This window comes from Rhinoraja longicauda, chromosome 9 (assembly GCF_053455715.1).
Source record: "Rhinoraja longicauda isolate Sanriku21f chromosome 9, sRhiLon1.1, whole genome shotgun sequence".
Taxonomy (NCBI): Eukaryota; Metazoa; Chordata; class Chondrichthyes; order Rajiformes; family Arhynchobatidae; genus Rhinoraja; species Rhinoraja longicauda.
In genome coordinates, this window is record NC_135961.1 from 10,857,644 (window position 1) to 10,880,337 (window position 22,694).

Sequence of the window (22,694 nt, forward strand, 5' to 3'; positions counted from 1 at the left end):
TTTTGTTTAAAAATTAGCATTTTAGTTTGTTTTTAGCATCCTACAGAATCCTCAATATTACATCAAGTGATACACTAAATATTTTGATAAATGATACATAAACTGCCACCTCTTCGGTCAGGCACTTCCTGACCTATCTGTGAAAGTGTTTGTGACTCCCAATTAACTTCCAAAGTCACTCAGAATGTACATATCCAGACATAGAAACATAGAAAATAGGTGCAAGAGTAGGCCATTCGGCCTTATCGAGCCAGCACCGCCATTCAACATGATCATCCAAAATCAGTACCCCGTTCCTGCTTTCTCCCCATATCACTATTCCATTAGCCCCATGAGCTATATCAAACTCTCTCTTGAATACATCCAGTGAATTGGCCTCCACTGCCTTCTGTGGCAGAGAATTCCACAGATTCACAACTCTCTGGCTGAAAAGGTTTTTCCTCATCTCAGTCCTAAATGGCCTACCCCTTATTCTTAAACAATGACTCCTGGTTCTGAACGTCCCCAACATCAGGAACATTTTTCCTACAGTAGGACCTCCTTGCCCCTAAACTCAAATCCTCTCGCAATGAAGGCTTTCTTCCTACCTGCCGTACCTGCATGCTTACTTTCAGTGACTGATGTACAAGGACACCCAGGTCTCGTTTTCCTAATCTGACACCATTCAGATAATAATCTGCCTTCTTGTTCTTGCCACCAAAGTGGATAACCTCCACATTATACAGCATCTGCCGTGCATCTGCCCACTCACCCAACCTACCCAAGTCACCCTGCAGCATCATAGCATCCTCCTCGCAGCTCACACTGCCACCCAGCTTTGCTTCATTCGCAAACTTGGAGATGTTACATTTAATTCCCTCGTCTAAATCATTAATATAAATAACTGGGGTCCCAGCACTGAGCCTTGCGGTGCCCCACTAGTCACTGCCTGCCATTCTGAAAAGGACCCGTTAATTCCTACTCTTTGCTTCCTGTCTGCCAACCAGTTCTCTGTCCATGTCAATACCCTACCCCCAATACCATGTGTTCTAATTTTGCACATTAATCTCTTGTGTGGGACCTTGTCAAAGGCTTTCTGAAAGTCCAGACACACCACTTCTACTGGCTCTCCCTTATCCATTCTACTTGTTACATCCTTGTTATAGACAGGAAATGATTCATTATAAATAACAGACCATGGTCTGTTCAACGCACAACCTTACATGTGCACAACCCGAGTCAATTATTTCAGTCACTCATTTATGAGAGCTTTAGCTCACAATTTCTGCTCTCTGCCTCTCAAGCCTCTCTATTCCAATGTGTTTACAGATCTTTCCTGCAGAACGAGATGTCAAGTGCAAATGTGCAGCTCCCAAACAAAAACAGACTGCATGCATGTAACTTCTACTTGTACTGCAGATGCCAGGATAGGGAAAGCACGATGAAGTGATGGTGTTGAAGACAAAACATTGTCAAATTGCAAAATGGATCAAACAAGAGCTCTTGACCCTATATGAAACAGTAGGCTGACAGGAAGAGAGAAGCGTGCAATCTGAATGAATACAAGTGATATAATATGGTGCCCATGAGATGCAATGCATTGAAGGGAATCTGTTAGTGTGTTGACAAAGGAAATTACCAGGTGTTTAAAGAAGGAGATGGCAAAGTGAAGTTTAAAACTCACTTGTGTTGGTCTGTCAACCCAGTGATACGTTTCCAACATTGGATCATTGATCAACTGGAACTGGACCTCAGCAATCTCTGTGCCTCATAAGACTTCTTACCTTTCAAATTTCCCTTCTCCTCATTTATCGCCTTCCATTTAACCTCAAGTGGCGTGGGGTGGAGTTGCTGCCTTACAGCATCAGAGACCCAGGTTCGATCCTAACTATGGGTGCTGTCTGTATGCAGTTTGTACGTTCTCCCTATGACCGCATGGGTTTTCACCGGGTGCTCTGGTTTCCTCCGACATTCCAAAGATGAGCAGGTGTGTAAGTTAATTGGCTTCTGTAAATTGTCCCTAGAGTGTAGGATAGAACTTGTGTACGGGGGATCGCTGGTTGGTGTGGACATGGTGGGCCGAAAGGTCTGTTTCCATGTCATATCTCTAATTAAACTTACAGAATTAGAGTTTCAAGAATTGCTGCTATCTTACTTCCTGTTGTAGTTCCCCAAAACTCCAGAAAAAAAAGTTTCCCCTTTATGTACATGTCTAGTTTAACATGAGTTTTCAAAGGCTGCTGGAAACAGAAGCCAAAAAGTAAATACAACTGATGGGGCTTGATAAGAAATCTACCCGTCAAATCTTATAAGGCCTGAGAGTTCAAATATTCAACATCTAGAATTTACAATGGTGGTTGAATGTTGCAAATTGCTACCACCCAACTAAACTCCCAGAACCATTCAGGGTTAAAATCCACATGATTCAATATGCAGTAAGGGTACTCCATGGCATTTTAGGTTCAAGTATTTCTACTCAACACCTAAATAGATATTCTGTACGTGTACTGGGAAAGAACATCAGCACAGGGGGCCACTTTAAAATAAAAGTGGTTTTCTGTATGACACCCTTTTAAAGCATTCATGTAACCAGTTTATTAGAGAATGGTTCTTGGTTCAATTTCACAGATTTCAGCTGAGGCTCAACAACTCAAGCTTGTCAGGTTTGCAGATGACATTATGCCAGAATAGATCCAGACTTTCAAATAAACAATCAAGACAAAATTTCCACTTTGGATAATCAGAACAATCACATGAAAATCAATAAATCCCAGATTCCTCAAATTGGCAGAAGATTGACGTGTGTCTTTAATGGACTGTGTGGAAAAAGCTGAAAGAAAACCTTATACATAATCCAATGATAGTTTAAAGATGCTGCCCTTAGGGTGTCGTTGTCCCCCCCCCCCCCCCCCCCCCCCCCCGCCTGCCCATTTCATCCTGGGATGCCTTATTAAAACATCATTATGTGCAGAAAAGACAAATTTCACTCAAATAGGCACTGTGAACATTCAGTGACAAAAACATTATCTTCTATCGTTCCGAGTTAATATACATTGGAATTTTTTAGGGCGCTCAACAACTCATGCAAAGTATGTAATTCTGACAAGAGACCCCATCCAAAATTTGGACTTTTTATTTCCAGCAGTTTTAGTCATAATTTGCAACAAAAAAAAGGCCTTTTCAGTAAAACATGATTTGCATAACAAATGGCATGTTGGTGATTACTAAAGAGGAAGCAAGCCCATTAATTATTATGACAGAAAAGAGGAAAATTGAGAAAATGCATCAACCAACGACTTACAATATTATTACTTTAAATGTAAACTTGCTCTATATCTGAGGGTTATTTTTCAAGGGTCATCAATTCTTGGTTCAGCTGGACAAGGACAGTGCCTTCCTAATGCAAGTATCTGCAGTTCTACAGCCAAAGAAAGCTGTTGGCAATGCTGGATTGAGTCATATTATATTAAATACAAATAACAATATCATTTTAACAGGCTCACCCAGCAGTGCAACATAAGGTACAAATGACAGAATATTAAGATACTGAATGTTGCGAAAGAGTGGACAACTATAAATCAGCTCTTGCTGCACAATACTGATCACTGATGAAACCCTGGAAAAGAGCAATCACTTTCCATATCAGTGAAAGTAGATATTGATGATATTGATTATAGTACAGCCTATAACTGTAAACAAAAGTATTTGGGATTAGTTTAGATGAGTGCAATGGTTGATGTAGACATGGTAGGCTGAAAGGCCTGAAAGGTAGGTTTGTGCGCTCAGTTCTATAACTCCATGCTGGATTGCTCCAGAAGACTTGTACAAGTAAATGTCCAAATTTCTGGAAAGCAGTAGTCAGTGTTACAGCTCTCTCAAAACTTATTTACTTTAACTAACTAATGTCAATCCACAACCAATCCATGTGTTTGTTGGTTTCCTGCTTTTCTCAATAACAGGAATTAAGACTCGAATACCCTCTCTCTGGCCATGAAATGGTGGTTGATTCCTTCTTCATGATGCATCTACTGCAAGATTGCAGAATGATTCTGATTCAACACCTCTACTTACAGTGCCCTCCATAATGTTTGGGACAAAGACCCATCATTTATTTATTTGCCTCTGTACTCTACAATTTGAGATTTGTAATAGAAAATAAATCACCTGTGGTTAAAGTGCACTTTGTCAGATTTTAATAAAAGCCATTTTTATACATTTTGGTTTCACCATGCAGAAATTGCAGCAGTGTTTATACATAGTCCCCCCATTTCAGGGCACCATAATGTTTGGGACACAGCAATGTCATGTAAATGAAAGTAGTCATGTTTAGTATTTTGTTGCATATCCTTTGCATGCAATGACTGCTTGAAGTCTGCAATTCATGGACATCACCAGTTGCTGGGTGTCTTCTCTGGTGATGCTCTGCCAGGCCTGTATTGCAACCATCTTTAGCTTATGCTTGTTTTGGGAACAAGTCCCCTTCAGTTTTCTCTTCAGCATATAAAAGCCATGCTCAATTGGGTTCAGATCGGGTAATTGACTTGGACACTCAAGAATTGACCATTTTTTAGCTTTGAAAAACTCCTTTGTTGCTTTAGCACTATGTTTGGGATCATTGTCTTGCTGTAGAATGAACTGCTGGCCAATGAGTTTTGAGGCATTTGTCTGAACTTGAGCAGATAGGATGTGTCTGTACACTTCATATCATATCATATCATATCATATCATATATATACAGCCGGAAACAGGCCTTTTCGGCCCACCAAGTCCGTGCCGCCCAGCGATCCCCGCACATTAACACTATCCTACACCCACTAGGGACAATTTTTACATTTACCCAGCCAATTAACCTACATACCTGTACGTCTTTGGAGTGTGGGAGGAAACCGAAGATCTCGGAGAAAACCCACGCAGGTCACGGGGAGAACGTACAAACTCCTTACAGTGCAGCACCCGTAGTCAGGATCGAACCTGAGTCTCCGGCGCTGCATTCGCTGTAAAGCAGCAACTCTACCGCTGCGCTACCGTGCAGAATTCATTATGCTATTACCATCAAGGAGTTGTATCATCAATGAAGATAAGTGAGCCAGTACCTTCAGCAGCCACACATGCCCAGGCCATAACACCCCCACCACCGTGTTTCACAGATGAGGTGGTATGCTTTGGATCTCGGGCAGTTCCTTCTCTCCTCCATACTTTACTCTTGCCATCACTCTGATATAAGTTAATCTTCATCTCATCTGTCCACAAGACCTTTTTCCGGAACTGTGGTTGCTCTTTTAAGTACTTCTTGGAAAACTAACCTGACCATCCTATTTTTGCAGCTAACCAGTGGTTTGCATCTTGCAGTGTAGCCTCTGTATTTCTATTCATGAAGTCTTCTGCGGACAGTGGTCATTGACAAATCCACACCTGACTTCTGAAGAGTGTTTCTGATCTGTCGGACAGGTGTTTGGGGATTTTTCTTTATTAAAGAGAGAATTCTTCTGTCATCAGCTGTGGAGGTCTTCCTTGGCCTGCCAGTCCCTTTGCGATCAGTGAGCTCACCAGTGCTCTCCTTCTTCATAATGATGTTCCAAACAGTTGATTTTGGTAAGCCTAAGGTTTGGCTGATGTCTCTTAACAGTTTTATTCTTGTTTCTCAGTCTCATAATGGCTTCTTTGACTTTCATTGGCACAACTTTGGTCCTCATGTTGATAAACTGCAATAAAAGTTTCCAAAGGTGATGGAAAGACTGGAGGAAAGACTAGGAGCTGAGAGCTCTCTTATACCTGCATTAAGGAGGTAATTAAACACACCTGAGCAATTGCAAATACCCGTGAAGCCATGTGTCCCAAACATTATGGTGCCCTGAAATGGGGGGGGGACTATGTATAAACACAGCTGTAATTTCTACATAGTGAAACGAAAAAGTGTATAAAAGTGGCCTTTATTAAAATCTGACAATGTGCATTTTAACCACATGTGATTTTTTTTCTATTACAAATCTCAAATTGTGGACTAGAGGCAAATAAATAAATGATGGGTCTTTGTCCCAAACATTATGGAGGGCACTGTACATTTGGGATTCTACTGATACATGTGAAGTTCTCAAATTTATTTCTGTAACTGATCATTTCGCTGGGCAAAGGATTTCCTAAAGTTTACAAATGACTCTCATAATATCAGTTATTCTCAACACCACCAACTAGGTTAATAATAACACTTTTGTTTTACAGGATTCAGATTGCGTGCATGAGCTGAGTTCTGGCAGAGTTGCAGAATTCAAGACTGTGGTGTTCTTTAACTGGCTTCAACACTATTCACCAAGAACGACTGGAGTTAAAGGGTGGCGCAGCGGTAGAGTTGCTGCCTAACAGTACCAGAGATCCGGGTTCGATCCTGACTAAGGGTATCACAAAATGCTGGAGTAACTCAGCAGGTCAGGCAGCATCTAGGAGAGAGGGAATGGGTGAAGTTTCGGGTCGAAACCCTTCTTCAGACTGGCTAAGGGTGCTGGCTGATGGAGTTTGTAGGTTCTCCCCGTAACCTGCGTGGGGTTCCCCCGGGAACTTCAGTTTCCTCCCACATTCCAAAGACTTACAGGTTTGTAGGTTAATTGGCTTGGTATAATTGTAAAAATTGTCCCCAGTGTACGATGGTGTTAATGTGCGGGGATCGCTGGTCGGTACAGACTCTGTGGGCCGAGTGGCCTGTTTCCGCTCTGTATCTCTAAACTAAACATGCTCTTAATTCCCTCTTACAATACAAGAGATATCCAAAATGATATCAGATGGCATAACAACATGTTCAGCATGGGGAATGGCTTTTAAAATCTCAAAGATAATTGAACTATTGCATAAATAGCTAATTATAAAAAAACACTTTTCTCCGAAGTGTTTTAATCTCCTTCTGCTTGTATGCTGAATTTATCTGTTGTGTAACTAAGTTAATGAGTGTAATAAGAAGTATCTATAGAGAAAAGAAAATAGGTGATATTTTTTACTTTTCATCAATTAAATGTGTACACATTATAAAATACCTATAGTCACGGCTAGTTGTTAACAAACTGTGAAATTTTCATTAAAATAGAACATGTATCAGCACAGTAGACACAAAAAGCTGGAGGAACTCAGCACAGTCTGAAGAAGGGCCTCAACCCAAAACGTCACCTATTCCTTCTCTCCAGAGATGTTGCCTGTCCCGCTGAGATACTCCAACTTTTTGTGTCTGTCTTCAGTTTAAACTAGCATCTGCAGTTCTTTCTTACACATGCATCAGCACAGCACATGAATAAGCCCTTTGGTCTGCAATGTCTGTCTCAAACATGATGCTAAGATGAACTAATCTCCTCTACCTACATGTGATCTGTATTCCACAATTCTCTGCATATCTATTTGCCTATCTAAAAGCCTCTTAAACCTGACTATTTTATCTTCCTCTATTAGCGCCGCTGATGACGGGCTCCAGGCACTCCACTCCAGACACCCATCAGTTTCTATTTAAAAACTTGACCCACACATCTCTTTTAAACTTTACCCCTCTTACCTTAAAGCTATACTCTCTAATCTTTGACATTTCTACTGAGAGAAAGATTCTGACTGTCTACTCTACCTTTGCTTTTCATAATTTTATATACTTTTATTAGGTCTTCCTTCAACCTCCGGTGCTCGAGAGAAAGCAATCCAAGTCTGTCCAACCTCTCTTTATGGCTAATTTCCCCTAACCCAGGCATCATTCTGGTAAACCTCCTCTGCACCGTCTCCAAAGCCTCTACATCCTTCAGTGACCAGAATGGCACTCAATATGTAGACTTACCAAAGTCTTAGAGCTGCATCATGACTCTGATACTCGATATCGAGCAATGAAGACCTGCACACCATTTGCAATATCAACCATTCTATCTATTTGTCTTTCCACTTTCAGAGAACCATGGGCTAGGACCTCAAAATCCCCCTGTATATCAATGCTGTTAAGGATTTTACCCTTAACAATAAGATATTTGATACGATAAATAACTTTCCTAAAATTAGCAAGCAATTCATGTCAATGAAACAATAACTAGGGAACAGCAAACTGGCAAAGTAGCTGATAATTTACATCGCTGCACCGATGGTTTTGCACAACTTTGATGCTCCTCAGCTTTGTGACTGTCAAGAAACGTGGGTATTTGCATGTTCTCTGCCTTGTCACTGTTACAGGAAATTAAGGTTGCCATTCAAATGTGCAAATTAACTCAACTCTTGTATGCTCCAGTGACACCAATGAAACTCACTAAGGCATAATTTAAATTAAGCAGACTTAATCTTGTACTTGTGTAGAAAGGAACTACAGATGCTGGTTTATACCGAAGATAGACACAAAGTGTTGGAGTAACTCTGCGGGTCAGGCAGCATCTCTGGCAAAAAAGGATGGGTGACGTTTCTGGTCGGGAGCCTTCTTCAGACTTAATGGTTATTTGAGTTTTTGATAAAAGTTTTCTTTTGTCTCTTTTTCATTCACTAATACAAATATTCACATTCTACATCAATGTGTGCAAATTCACATTATTTCTGTAGTAGTTCCACTGTATATTCCGTCAATTCAGAAAGTTTATCAGTTAAGGGCACTGATATTTCTAAGGCCTGGATGAGCAGCTTTTCACAACATGAGCTCCCCACTTTCAGCAAGTTACAAGGCAGAAAAATTGAACGAAATGATGAGGAAAGCAAAGTCAATGCTAGCATTTCAAGAGGGCTTGTGTACAAAAACATGGATGTAATGTTGAGGCTCTGTGAGGCGCTGGTAATGCCGCATTTGGAATATTGTGCACAATTTTGGGCACCATTTCTGAGGAAGGATGTGCTGGCTCTGGAGAGGGTCCAGAGGAGGTTTACAAGAATGATCCCAGGAACGAGTAGGTTAACTTATGATGAGCGTTTGACGGCACTGGGCCTATATTCGCTGGAGTTTAGAAGAATGAGGGAGGACCTCATTGAAACATACAGAATAATGAAAGGCTTAGATAGGGTGGATGTAGAGAAGATGTTTCCACTAGAGGGAGAGTCTAGGACTAGAAGTCATAGCGTCAGAATTAAAGGACATTCTTTTAGGAATGAGATGAGGAGAAATTACTTTAGTCAGAGGGTGGTGAATCTGTGGAATTCTTTGCCACTGAAGGCAGTGGATATTTTTAAGGCAGAGATAGATAGTTTCTTGATTAGTACGGGTGTCAGGGGTTATGGGGAGAAGGCAGGAGAATGGGGTTAGGAGGGAGAGATGAATGGCGGAGTAGACGTGATGGCCTGAATGGCCTACTTCTATTCCTATTCCTCATGACATATCTTGCTGAAGAGGCATGGTCGTTTTTAATAAAATCCAAGTCATTAGGGTTCAAAGAACAGACAGCATCAGTCCCTGGACGGTGGGAAGGAAAGGGATGAGGGTTGGTGCTGCGTTTCTGCAGTGATATGGAAAATGGTACGAGGCATAGGTGTTGGGAAGATGTTAAAGTGAACCAGGAAGTCACAGAGATAAAGCTGAAAGGGGGAGGATGGGGAAATATGTCATGGAGGATGATCCATTTTGTGGGCCTGTGGGACAGAGGGAGAGGACAAGGGAAACTATTCTTACATTGGGTTAGAGAATAAAGGGGAACAGTAAAAGTGCAAAAAACTCAGATGCAGTTGAGAACAATCAACAATAGCAAAGGGATGCACAAATAAGGAGAAAAAAAGAAGAGATTTTGTAAACACTATTGTGGAAAGTGGCATTATCTGAACAGTTTGCAGCGATGCCAGAGAAAGAGTTCTTGCATGAGGTGGTGTCAAGATATCTAAGGGATTCTGAGGGCTTGCAACAGAAACCATTCGTTAAACTATCCCCTGAGATGAAGATAGAGTAGGCAAAGGAAAGGGAAGTGTCAGAGATGGATCACATAGAAACTTTCAGCAGAAATTATGACACTTTCAAATTCAGTACAAGAGGAGGAAGCAACAAAAATGCAGCTCATCAACATACCAAATAAGGTGATGGGTGAGGTGGGAAGTCAAGTCAAGTTTATTTGTCACATACATATACAAGATGTGCAGTGAAATGAAAGTGGCAACTCCTGCGGATTGTGCTAAACTACAAAACAGAATAGAAAAAAAAATGTTAACACAAAAAATAAATTAATATAGTAAATTAAATTAGTCCCTGGTGATATGAGAGTTAACAGTCCTAATGGCCTGTGGGAAGAAACTCCGTCTCATCCTCTCTGTTTTCACAGCGTGACAGCAAAGGCGTTTGCCTGACCGTAACAGCTGGAACAGTCTGTTGCTGGGGTGGTAGGACTCACATTCAGGAAATGCCTGAGTATGACTAAAACATGAATTGTTTCCACATACACACAAAAAGAAAAAAGTATAGTTTATGATTCATTCAGCTCTGTGGATTTTCCACAAATGTAATCAAAGCTGGATTTTTAACTTGTTTCTACTAAATGAGAAACTAAATCAATTACTTGCCAACACCAAAAAGATGTGCAAATGTCAATAACAACCCCCTTTCAAAAAACATGTTTTCAACATTCTGAGATCAAGAAGACTAAAGCAGCCAGCATATTTATGCACTGGATGGGTCTTAAATCTAGACACATTTTGGAAAGACAGTGGTCAACTTTCGGTAAACCATAAAGTAACAGAACAGGCCCCTCTTGCACAGTCATAAATAAATACATCATCACAAATTTCAGATGGCCACAGTCCATCAATCCACAATTGTTAAAAGCTTCACGAATTGAGATAAAGATCTGAATTAATAGGACTTACCTGTAGTGAACATTTGTGACTGTTGGATCTCTGTAACCAATGATCCAAGTCTGAATGTCTATTGGCTTAGCTTTCTGATACGCGATGGTAATATCTATAACCCACTGAAGACCTTTGTGTTTGGCCACTATATAGGACAGAGATTCAAAAAAAAGAGGTAAGCAAACTTATTTTCCTACTCCTGTATAGGCATTTAAGAAATCCCTGAGATAATAGGGATGCTCCTGCATTCTAAGTATTTTATCCTGAATAAAAATGGTTAGATCTGTGTCAAATCACAGCCACAGCTAGTTGTGTTTAAATACCATGGAAGTAGAGTTTTAATGTTCTTAAAAGTTGGTATAATTAACATATTATTTCATTTAGAGTCATAGAGTGATACAGTGTGGAAACAGCCTTCGGCCCAACTTGCCCACATGTCCCAGCTACACTAGTCCTACCTGCCTGTATTTAGTCCATATCCATCCAAACCTGTCCTATCCATGTACCTGTCTAACTGTATCTTAAACATTGGGATAGTCCCAGCCTCAATTACCTCCTCTGGCAGCTTGTTCCATACACCCACCACCCTTTGTGTGAAAAAGTTCCTCTGCAGATTCCATTAAATCTTTTCCCCTTCACCTTAAACCTATGTCCTTTGGTCCTCGATTTACCTACTCTGGGCAAGAGACTCTGCGCATCTACCCGATCAATTCCACAATCTATTTATATTTATTTTTCTGATATATTTATATTATACCATTAAAATTATACCAGGCAATAGATTGTACAATTTCTTTACTCAAATACTTGTAAGGCTATACAAGTGCAGTTATCCCGTTAATTCAGACCACTTTGTATACAGAGATCACCAAAATCCATACTGGTTTTAAAATTCTGTTAACAGGCATTGTGACAGGTCTGGCATTTATTACTTATCCCGTACTACCATTTTAGTAACACGGGCCCATATAACGAGTTATTTCTCGAATCTGCGCCTGTCCATTCCCTCTCCAAATGTTACCTGATGCGCTGGTTCCTTTAACAGTTTGCGTTTTACTCAAGGTTCCAGCATTTGCAGTAGCTTGTGTTTATAACATTTAGCAAACAGTAACCCATATTTGTGCACGAATGGAGTCACCCATGTTATACAAGGTAAGAACAGCAAGTTTCTTTCCTAAAAAGTGCAATTGTAAAAGTTGGTGTGACTGGATAGCACGCAAAGTTCTACATGTGACGATGATAAACCTCTGAGAACAAAGAACCATTATCATTTTAAAAACAAACAATGGTTGACTTTCCTTCCATAGCACCAACAACAGATTGTTCTGACTTGGTCTTTATGAAAATCCATACAAGGTGCACCAGACGATGACAGAGGGGGCTGCAAAAGCTGTGTCTCTGTGAAGTACAGTAAGGCGCAGCCGACTGCACAGCAATTTAACCCCTGCAGCTTTCAACCTGGATAGCTGTACTCAAAGGGCATCAATCCTATATAGATGGGGAAGCTTGTTTATCAGCAGTGTATTCTGTTCTGTAAGCGTGTTAGTTGAGTGTCTTTTGTCACCCACATGCTCAGTCTTCAGTCCTTTAGTTACAGTTCTATAGTTTTTTTGTTATGTTAGTTATATGTTCAGTTTTTAGTTAAGGTCTGCAGATCTTATTTTGGATATTTTCAAGGCGTAGATAGATTCTTGATTAATACAGGTGTCAGAGATTATGGGGAGAATGGGGTTCAGAGGGAGAGATACTGTGCCCTCCATAATGTCTGGGTCAAAGACCCATCATTTATTTATTTGCCTCTGTACTCCACAATTTGAGATTTGTAATAGAAAAAAAAAATCACATGTGGTTAAAGTGCACTTTATCAGATTTTAATAAAGGCCACTTTTATACATTTTGGTTTGGCCATGTAGAAATTACAGCAGTGTTTATACATAGTCCCCCCGTTTCAGGGCACTATAATGTTTGGGACACAGCAATGTCATGTAAATGAAAGTAGTCATGTTTAGTATTTTGTTGCATATCCTTTGCATGCAATGACTGCTTGAAGTCTGCAATTCATGGACATCACCAGTTGCTGGGTGTCTTCTCTGGTAATGCTCTGCCAGACCTGTATTGCAGCCATCTTTACACTCAAGAATAGACCATTTTTTAGCTTTGAAAAACTCCTTTGTTGCTTTAGCAGTATGTTTGGGATCATTGTCTTGCTGTAGAATGAGTTTTGAGGCATTTGTTTGAACTAGAGCCGATACGATGTATCTATAACTTCAGAATTCATTATGCTACTACCATCAGCAGTTTTGAGGTATTTGTTTGAAGTTGAGCCGATACGATGTATCTTTCCACTTCAGAATTCATTATGCTACTACCATCAGCAGTTGTATCATCAAGGAAGATAAGTGAGCCAGTACATTCAGCAGCCATACATGCCCAGGCCATAACACCCCCACCACCGTGTTTCACAGATGATGTGGTATGCTTTGGATCTTGGGCAGTTCCTTCTCTCCTCCATACTTTGCTCTTGCCATCACTCTGATATAAGTTAATCTTTGTCTCATCTGTCCACACGACCTTTTTCCAGAACCGTGGTTGCTCTTTTAAGTACTTCTTGGCAAACTGTAACCGGCCATCCTATTTTTGCGGCTAACCAGTGGTTTGCATCTTGCAGTGTAGCCTTTGTATTTCGGTTCATGAAATCTTCTGCAGACAGTGGTCATTGACAAATCCACACCTGATTCCTGAAGAGTGTTTCTGATCTGTCGGATAGGTATTACCAGTTTCAAGCCTCGTTTAGTTAATTTCAAAGTTAAAACAGACATAACAAAATAATGTGAATATGTCACTGTATACCAATAATATTTTGATGTAAATTCGCACATTAATTGATAATCAGCCCAAAATGGTGGGAATTGGCTTTTCTGCTGTGTTTTACATTTTAACCCTATCTTAATTAATTTTGTTATATAATCTTGCACTTAAATTTAATATTGGCTGCCTTGCCCACCCTAGGTGCCACATTTTCGGGGAGACTTCCAGGGTGCGGGGGATTTCTCGCGGAACCCCTAGTGACCTCTAGCGTCCCTAGTGTTCATTACAAGTCTATTACATTGTTTTTTTCCTTCTTTCTTTCTTTCGATCCGATTTCTCCGTTTATTTGGCATTGAAAAACACAGAAATCATGCAAAAAGTGCGGAAAATGGACTTTAAAAACACGGAAATCCGCGGAAAATTTACATGTCAGTTTATTTGACTTTCATTGGCACAACTTTGATCCTCATGTTGATAAACAACAATAAAAGTTTCCAAAGGTGATAGAAAGGTTTTCAAAGGTGATGGAAAGACTGGAGGAAAGACTAGGAGCTGAGAGCTCTCTTATACCTGCATTAAGGAGGCATTTAAACACACCTGAGCAATTACAAACACCTGTGAAGCCATGTATCCCAAACATTATGGTGCCCTGAAATGGGGGGACTATGTATAAACACAGCTGTAATTTCTACATGGTGAAACCAAAATGTATAAAAATAACCTTTAATAAAATCTGACAATGTGCACTTTAACCACATGTGATTTTTTCTATTACAAATCTCAAATTGTTGAGTACAGAGGCAAATAAATAAATGATGGGTCTTTGTCCCAAACATTATGGAGGGCACTGTAGATCAGCCATGATTGAATGGCAGAGTAGACCTGACGGGCCGAATGGCCTAATTCTACTCCTATTCCTTATGACCTTATGAGATATTTTAATTCTTTGCTCTGATGCCATGTATCCATTGTGCTTAAATAAAAGTTTTTAAAATGCTCCTACTGGACTCGGCCAATCATTGAGAATTCAGTGATCCTACACAAGGTACATCAGGCAATGATAGAACTCAGTTTTGCTTTGCCCAGTTTGTCCATTTAAGTAAGTAAAGCTCTATAAATTGTGGGGCCAGATTCAATGCCTGAAATGTGCCAGATCAGCTGATCTGAGTCAGTGTAAAAGGTGAAGTGCTACAATTGGCTTAGGCCTCCTGCACATTCCCTCTGAAGAAAGCAGCTGTCAATTGAGGACAGTTGGCAGTGACATCAATTATACAGCTTGCCAAATCTCAGCATCCATCCTACTACAGCACTTTGTGATCATCTGTACGTCAGTTTAGCTATGGACAGGACCCAGTAGGGATTATGGGATGATGCTCAGTCTTTTGGCAAATGTTACAGAAATCCTCTAATATTTGCTGATAATTTTTTTTTTTTGTTAGCAGCACATTCAGAAGCAGTGGTGACCTGCATCTTCTTCTGGAAAATAGAGGAAGTATTTTATTTGGTTATTCTGCTGTGACACTGAATTGGCACTGAAGATCAACTGGCAGATACCCCTGTACCTGCTGGCCTGAAAAGTTTTCTCTTATCCATGGTCATGTGAATGTCTGCAGGAGCTCGAGACGGCCTGTTGTTCACCTGGCTTGTCCTCTTCGTTCATGCAAGGATCTCACTGCACTCCCATGGGGTTCAGTCAGTCAGTAGTACCTCATGGCCTTTGTGTTGGTGGATTGGCCCTATTACTGGTGATGCAGGCTTGTGAAATGCAATCAATGTTGTAGCTTATCCAGCCTTCTGGATTTCTACGCTTTCTTGCTCATCCGATCTCCAGCTACCAAACCCCCCATCCCTACCCTTGCAATTACCATTGCCAAAACCCAATTTCCAGCTTCTTCCCAGCTAACCGTCCCCGGACATATCTGCATCTCCAAAGTCCATCCCCAATTCCAGTCATTCTGCAGCATACATCCACTCAGGTTATTGAGAGTGGCAAGAACATTATATTCTCTCTCTCTCACCACAGGAGAGGTCCAAGAGGTTTGTAGTGTAGCCAACGTTGTTCCTTTGTTTAACAAGGGAAGTAGAGATAAACCAGCAAATTATAGGCCAGTCGACCTAACATCAGTGGTAAGGAAGTTATTAGAGAGGATTCTTCAGGCTATGATGTAGTCACATTTTGGAGAAAATATGGTATTTAGGGACAGTCAGCATGGCAGGCCATATCCTATGAATTTGAATTTGAATTTTTTTGAGATGTGAAGGTGATTGACGGGGATAGGCCAGTGGATGTTGTCCACATGGATTTTAGTAAAGCATTTGATAAAGTCCTTCATGATCGGCTGATTCAGAAGTTTAAAATGCATGGATTCATGGTGCCTTGGTAGTTTGGAATCAGAATTGACTTACCCAAAGAAGACAGAGGGGAGAAGTGGAAGGATGTTATTCTGTCTGGAGGACTGTGATCAGTGGTGTTCGGCAAGGATCTGTGCTGGGACCTCTGTTGTTTGTGATATATAGATTATAATAAAATTGATGGAGTTGAGGACACTGAAGAAGGCTGTCAAAGGATACAGCACGATCTATGAGAGATATGTGCGGAGAAATAGCAGATGAAGTTTAATTCGAGCAAGTGTGAGGCGTTGCACTTTGGGAGGTCAAATGCAAGGGGAAAAATATACAGTTAATGGCGAGACCTATAATCTGCATGCTATCATTAGTCAGGATATAGTGTACAAGAGTAAGGAAGTCACATTGCATCCCCCTCCCATTCCCACACTGACCTTTCTGTCCTGGGCCTCCTCCACTGTCAGAGCGAAGCCCAACACAAATTGGAGGAACAACACCTCCTATTTTGCTCGGACAGTAGTATAATGATTTCCTTAACTTCAAGTAGCCCTTCCTTCCCTCTCTCTCTCTCTCTCTCTCTCTGTCCCTCTCCCAACCTAGTTCTGATTAATTTTACTGATCGTATGCCTCCTTATCACCTTACCCTCAGCTAACAATGAACCATTCTGCATTTCCTTGTCATCGTCTGCTTTGATCAGTTGTTTTCACACCTTACCCTTTCATATCTCTAGACTCCCTCTCCCCTGATTCTCAGTCTGAAGAAGGATTTCGACCCAAAATGTCACCCATTCCTCTCCAGAGATGCATCCTGACTTGCTGAGTTACTCCAGCACTTTTTGTTTATCCTCAGTGTATAACCAGCATCTGCAGTTCCTTCCTACACAGTTAAATTTAGCATAATGTTTGGCACAGACATTGTGGGCGGCAGGGCCTGTTCCTCCATTGTACTGTCCTAAATTCCCTGTTCTTCTCAGTCCTTAGATTATCCTCTGTACCCTTCCCCATGCACTATCTCCTGATCCCCAGCCATCTCAGCACATATTCAGTGTGCAGTCATCATTATCATAAAGATAAAACAACAAGTGACTTCTTAAGATAAATTTCAGACATTAGCAAGCAAGCAAGCTTATCCTTACAAAGAGCATTGAAGGAAACGAATCCAGTAAACCAGAAATATCATGGTTTAGCTGAGCTTTGAACTCCATATACCATGTATTTTTGCGAGTTAAAGCAATCAACTTGAGAAGAAAGCCTCCGGATTGCTCTTAAAAATAAATCCTATGTTACTGAATTGTGTTACTTTATTGGGTGCACTGTATATTACACTTGAGGTAGACAGAAAATGCTGGAGTAACTCAGGCAGCATTGCCGAGTTACTCCAGCATTTTGTGTTTATCTTCGGTGTAAACCAGTATCTATAGTTACTTCCTACATATATATTACACTTGCTTGTATACAAAATATCACACAAGTAGGCTTGGTGATGTTGGACCTGCATTTTTCATACCCCAAAAAAAAAAAATCACACTTGTGCTTTTCCTCTGGATTTGAGCCCAATGAAAGTACTTTCTACTTTCAGAATCAAGGCCAGCATTGATTCCTCTTGAAAAGGCGGTGGTGAACCACAGCAACCGTTTTGGGGAAGGTCCTCCCATGGTGTTCTTGGGTAGGGAGTCCCAGGATTGAGACACAGCTAATGCTAAGGTCCACTGAAACATTTCCAGGGCAGGGGGGCGTGCAACTTGAGGGGGATCTGCTTCGTGGCAACAGAGGTCATGAGTTTGGGAGGTGCTTTCAGCAGGAGCCTTGGGAAGAAACCGCAGCACATCCTATCTATGGGACACATCGCAGCCACAGCACACCAGTGATGGAGGGAATCAATGTTTAAGGAAGATGATAGTGGGCCAATAGTAGGCTGCCTTGTACTAGATGACACCAAGTTTTTTCAGTGTTGTTGCACCCATCCAGGAACGAGGAGAGGGTCCCACCAAGATCCTGATCTTTGCCCTGTAGATGGTAGAAAGGTTTTTGGATGTCAAGGCAAGTCATTCCCAGCAGAATATCCAGCCTCTCACTTGTTTTTGTCACCATGATATTTACATGGCTGGTCCATTTGAAATCTGATTAATGGTGAACCCATGATGTTGATAGTGGGAAATTTGGCAAAGGTAACATCATTGAATGTTACCAAGTTTTTTTTTTTTACACAGAGAATGGTGGGTGCTTGGAACCCATTGCTGACGGTTGAAGTGGAGGTAGATATAATCATGGCATGCAAGCGGCGGTTTTTGGATAGTAATTGGATATGCAGGTAATGGAAGAATATGGATCACGTGCAGGGAGGGGAGATTAGTTTAACTTGGCATCATGTTCGATACGGACATTGTGGGCAGAAGAGTCTGTTCCTGTGCTGTATTCTACTGTTTAATATTCTGACTGTTGACGATGAATAGGTAGACACACTCCTGTTGGAAATGGTCATGGTTTGGTACTCCTGATGCACGGACATTACTTGCTACTTATTGACCCTTGCTTGAGCTTTGATTATTGGAGATCATTTCTGGATGAATGGAGAGCAAGCAAATGCAGGGGTAAACAAGATCATCGAGCTTACTTTGTTGTGAAACTGGAGAGAGCAACAACCTAAACACACACACTTGAATACTGTGACTAATTGCGAATTAGTGATCTTTCAACATCATTGCTTATCTTTAATATGAGATCACCCATCAGCTATAACACACGACTTAAACCACTCTCACGTGTACCAAAGTCCAGAATATAGAACCGTACCAAAAATTCAGTGTAGCAGCAATCTGGCACGACTAAATGTGTCCATGCCGCAAAGCTATAAAATACAATTATAATACAAAGGGATGTGCAAACAGGAACTGAAGACAGGTCCCGGGACCAAATCACTCAACAAGGATGTTAGTAACAAAGTATTTGAATTCGCTCATCGAACGTTGGGGTCATAAACCAGAGTTGAACAGATTTTCTTTTACAGCTGTTTCATTATTTAACCAAGTTTTCATTGTTAATTCTGATATCCACAGAAAGGAAAGAAAACAGATGGCTGCTCTCTGGGATAAAATACTAAAATCAACCAGGGGAAGTCATTGCTAGCTTCAGAATATGAAGAAATGTACTTTATATCAGCAAAGCTTTTTTTCTGGATTATCTGACAATGAACTGTGTAAACTTTATTTGAGATAAGCCACATTCAAGTTGCATTTGTTCACCAGCTTTATTCATATAAACATATGATAAGTGCTAAAATCATGAAACCAGTGTTTCATAGAGAACCAATTTCGAAATCAAGCCCAATGTGGGGGTAGAGAGTTGGTTGCAAAAAACTTGATTTATTGACCCTTTGAAAATGTGAGTTCAATGACACATTGATTAATGGAAATACAGTTATGAGTTAGGGAAAGGAATGGGTAAAGTCTCAAAGTGAGGCACTATTGCATTTTATGGAGGACGGAAGTTGTTGGCCTGAACACCATTAGAACACTTAAATAAGACACAGTTGTGAGGTTCAATTAGCAATGAGGCTGAGGAAACGAACAGCCTGATCTGCAGAAGGGGCCCACTCTTTTTTACATAAAAATCTATATTATTTTTTTTTTAAACATTTGAGATTATTCACAATAACATAAACTACAAAAAAGAAAATGAGAACGTTTTAGGCACTGATCAGAAAAGAAACTATTCACAGATTTAATATGTGTCGAAAGGAACTGCAGATGTTGGTTTAAACCAAAGAATAAACAAAAATCTGGAGTATCTCAGCGGCATCTCTGGAGGAATGGGTGACGTTTCGGGTCAAAACCCTTCTTCAGACTGCAAATTCTGCCAGTCTGAAGAAGGGTCTCAACCCAAAATGTCACCCATTCCTTTTCTCCAGAGATGCTGCCTGTCCCGCTGAGTTACTCCAGATTTTTGTGTATATCACAGATTTAAACCCCTGTCCCACTTATGCGATTTTTTAGGCGACTACAGGCAACTAGGCTGTCGCTACATGGTCGCCAGGGTGTCGCCTGTACGGTCGTGAGTAGTCTCAGTCGCCCAAACAGTCGTAGCGTCTTTCTGGTCGCCGCTGGATTTTCAGAATATTGAACATTTTTCGGCGACAGTGGGTTTGACGCCAATGAGTGTAGCTTGACGTCTCCTGACGTAGGTGCTATCGTAGGTTGTCGCCAGGTGACGTAGGTTGTTGCCGGTGCTGAACAGTGAATTTCATTGATGTATGAAGATATTGTATTTCAGAGTAGTGTGTCATGGCATCACTTTCAAATATTTTAATTTCATACATTTTGATCAATGAAACAAACACAAACACAAGCATTGCACTGCATTGAAAGGCAAACTCTTTTGAGAGGATGTGGCTAGCCCTGAAAAGGGGCTTTTCTTGTGGTCTGTTGTGGGCTCTCTTCCTGGAGTGGTGGACTTCTGCTTGTGCTGCTGGTCTTCAGATCATGTCGTGCTGCCATGGTACACTGCCCAGTTCGGAGTTGTAGTAAGTGCAGAGATGGTCTCTCTGGTCCTTGGCTCTCTTGTTGGAGGTGTTTCCTGGCAATATCTCCAGTCCCACCATCGGTGCAGCCTGTCCTCCAGTTCTCCACGAGCCTGGTGTGATGTTGTCTGTCTGGTTGTCCACTCACTCACCCTCCACCATGGCTGCTGCAGCTGCACTTCTGGTACGGATCAGGTTGTGGAGGACACATGCTGCGTAGACAATGGTCTCCACAATCTTGGGTCCTGGTCCATCGTAGTCAGCAAGCATCCGAATCTGCTGGCGAGGATGCCAAAGGCGTTTTCCACCACCCTCCTAGCCCTGGATAGCCTGTAGTTGAAGATCCTCTGCTCCCTTGACATCTGCCTGTGAGGGTATGGCTTCATCATCCATGACCTGAGTGGGAAGGTGTCATCACCAACCAGGGTGTATGGGATGCCAGGGGTGTCTTCTCCTGGCTCTGGATCAGGAAAGCCTGCTCTTCCTTCCAGTGCTTCCCCAAGGGAGGTCTCTCTCCAGATTCCACAATCTGCGACACTGCCAGGCTGTGCCCACATCCACAAACAGGAAGTTGTAGTTTGCATCCACCACAGCCATTACAATGAAATGGAACTTCTCGCAGTTGAAGTACATGGAACCTCCATTGGGTGGGCACCTGATGACCACATGCTTGCTATCCACTTCCCCACATGTGTTCTGGAAGTTCCATCTGGTATCAAAGCCCTGCGCCACTCTCTTCCACTCATCTGGTGTCCAAGGGCAGTCCATGACTTCATCTTCATAAGCATGGATGATGGCCTCACAGGTCTCTCGGACAATCTTGCTGATGGTGTTGTGGGCCACAAGAAAGCTGTAGGAGAGGCTCTTGTAGGAGTATCCTGATGCCAGGCAGCGGAGGGTGATGGCTAGGCGCAGGCCTGGTTCCAGTGGCTTCCTCATGATACACTGCCCAGTTCGGAGTTGTAGTAAGTGCAGAGATGGCTTTTTCACCAGATAAGGGCCCACCCGTGTCTTCAGCTCGTGAAACAGCTCAGTGGGGAGCCTAGTGAAGTTTATGAAGGCAGCCCCATCTTCTTGCTGGAGCTCAGTCATCAGGTTGTCATACTGGCCCAACCTGGGTCTCTTCAGGGACAAGGGCTTCAACCACACAGACCTCTTCTTGGGCTTCTTCCCCATTCTTCTTGTCCTTCTGCCTTGCTGATCATGAGGGCCACCGCAAGCAGCAGGGCTTCTTCTTGTGAGAGCAATGCCCTCTGATGTTGCTCCATGGTAGTCATGATGCAGAATGATTGGAAACCCTACCCTACATCCCCTTTTATTGGGAAACTGGGTGATTCCATTGTTTTGGAGGCCAAAATGACGTGAATTGTCTTCAGTTGTCGCCGACAGGGTCGTAGCTTGTCGCGGGTGGACTTTGGTTGGCGTAGATTGTTGCCTGTGTGGTCGTAGGTTGTCATAGGTGTCGTCGTAGGTTGTCGTAGGTGGACATCCTAGTCGCGACGATTGGGTCGCCGGTTGTCTGTAGCTTGCCGTCGACTTCGTGGTAGGTTGTTGTAGCTTGTCGTAGACATTGTCGTAGGGGGAGTCCAGTTGCCGGTTTTTCGGCGACCTGCTGCGACTATGACATTCGCTGACAACCGCCTAAAGAAAATCGCCTAAGTGGGACAGGCCCTGTAATATATCAGTAGCTGGCTAGGTTCTCTTTCTAACAGGCAAGTGAGTGAGGTAAAAAAAGAGGAAAAGAACAGAGTGCTTGCGCAAGGTGTATAGCGGGGGCCAAAAAATCGGATTTTTGGGGAAATATTACACAGAAAATGACCCGTTTCAAGCCTCTTTTAGTGCATTTCAAAGTTAAAACGGACATTACAAAATAATGTGAATATGTCACTGTATACTATCATATCATCATCATATCATATATATACAGCCGGAAACAGGCCTTTTCGGCCCACCAAGTCCGTGCCGCCCAGCGATCCCCGTACATTAACACTATCCTACACCCACTAGGGACAATTTTTACATTTACCCAGCCAATTAACCTACATACCTGTACGTCTTTGGAGACTAATACTAATACTAATACCATTTTTATTATTTTTATTAATTTAGTTACATAATCTTGTACTTAAAAATTTAATATTAACTCATTACAGTCCCACCACTGATTTTCTGGCACTCTTTGTTCTGGAGCTTTGCTGGTTTATCCAGCCGACCAAGGAAGTCGGTTATGGGGATAGATGTGCTGGCCCCAGCTGGGCTGGAGTTCCAGAGCCCCGGCTGCAGGTTGCAAATT

The 22,694-nt window shown here is 41.8% G+C and overlaps 1 protein-coding gene across 1 annotated transcript in view; it reads right to left on the minus strand.

The window, feature by feature from the left end:
- Positions 1-22,694, minus strand: part of lpgat1 (lysophosphatidylglycerol acyltransferase 1) — an 86,381-nt gene that overhangs the window by 18,814 nt on the left and 44,873 nt on the right. The window contains exon 7 of the mRNA XM_078404778.1: positions 10,750-10,876. Coding sequence (XP_078260904.1) covers positions 10,750-10,876 — 127 coding nt within the window. The remainder of the gene's footprint in view (positions 1-10,749; positions 10,877-22,694) is intronic.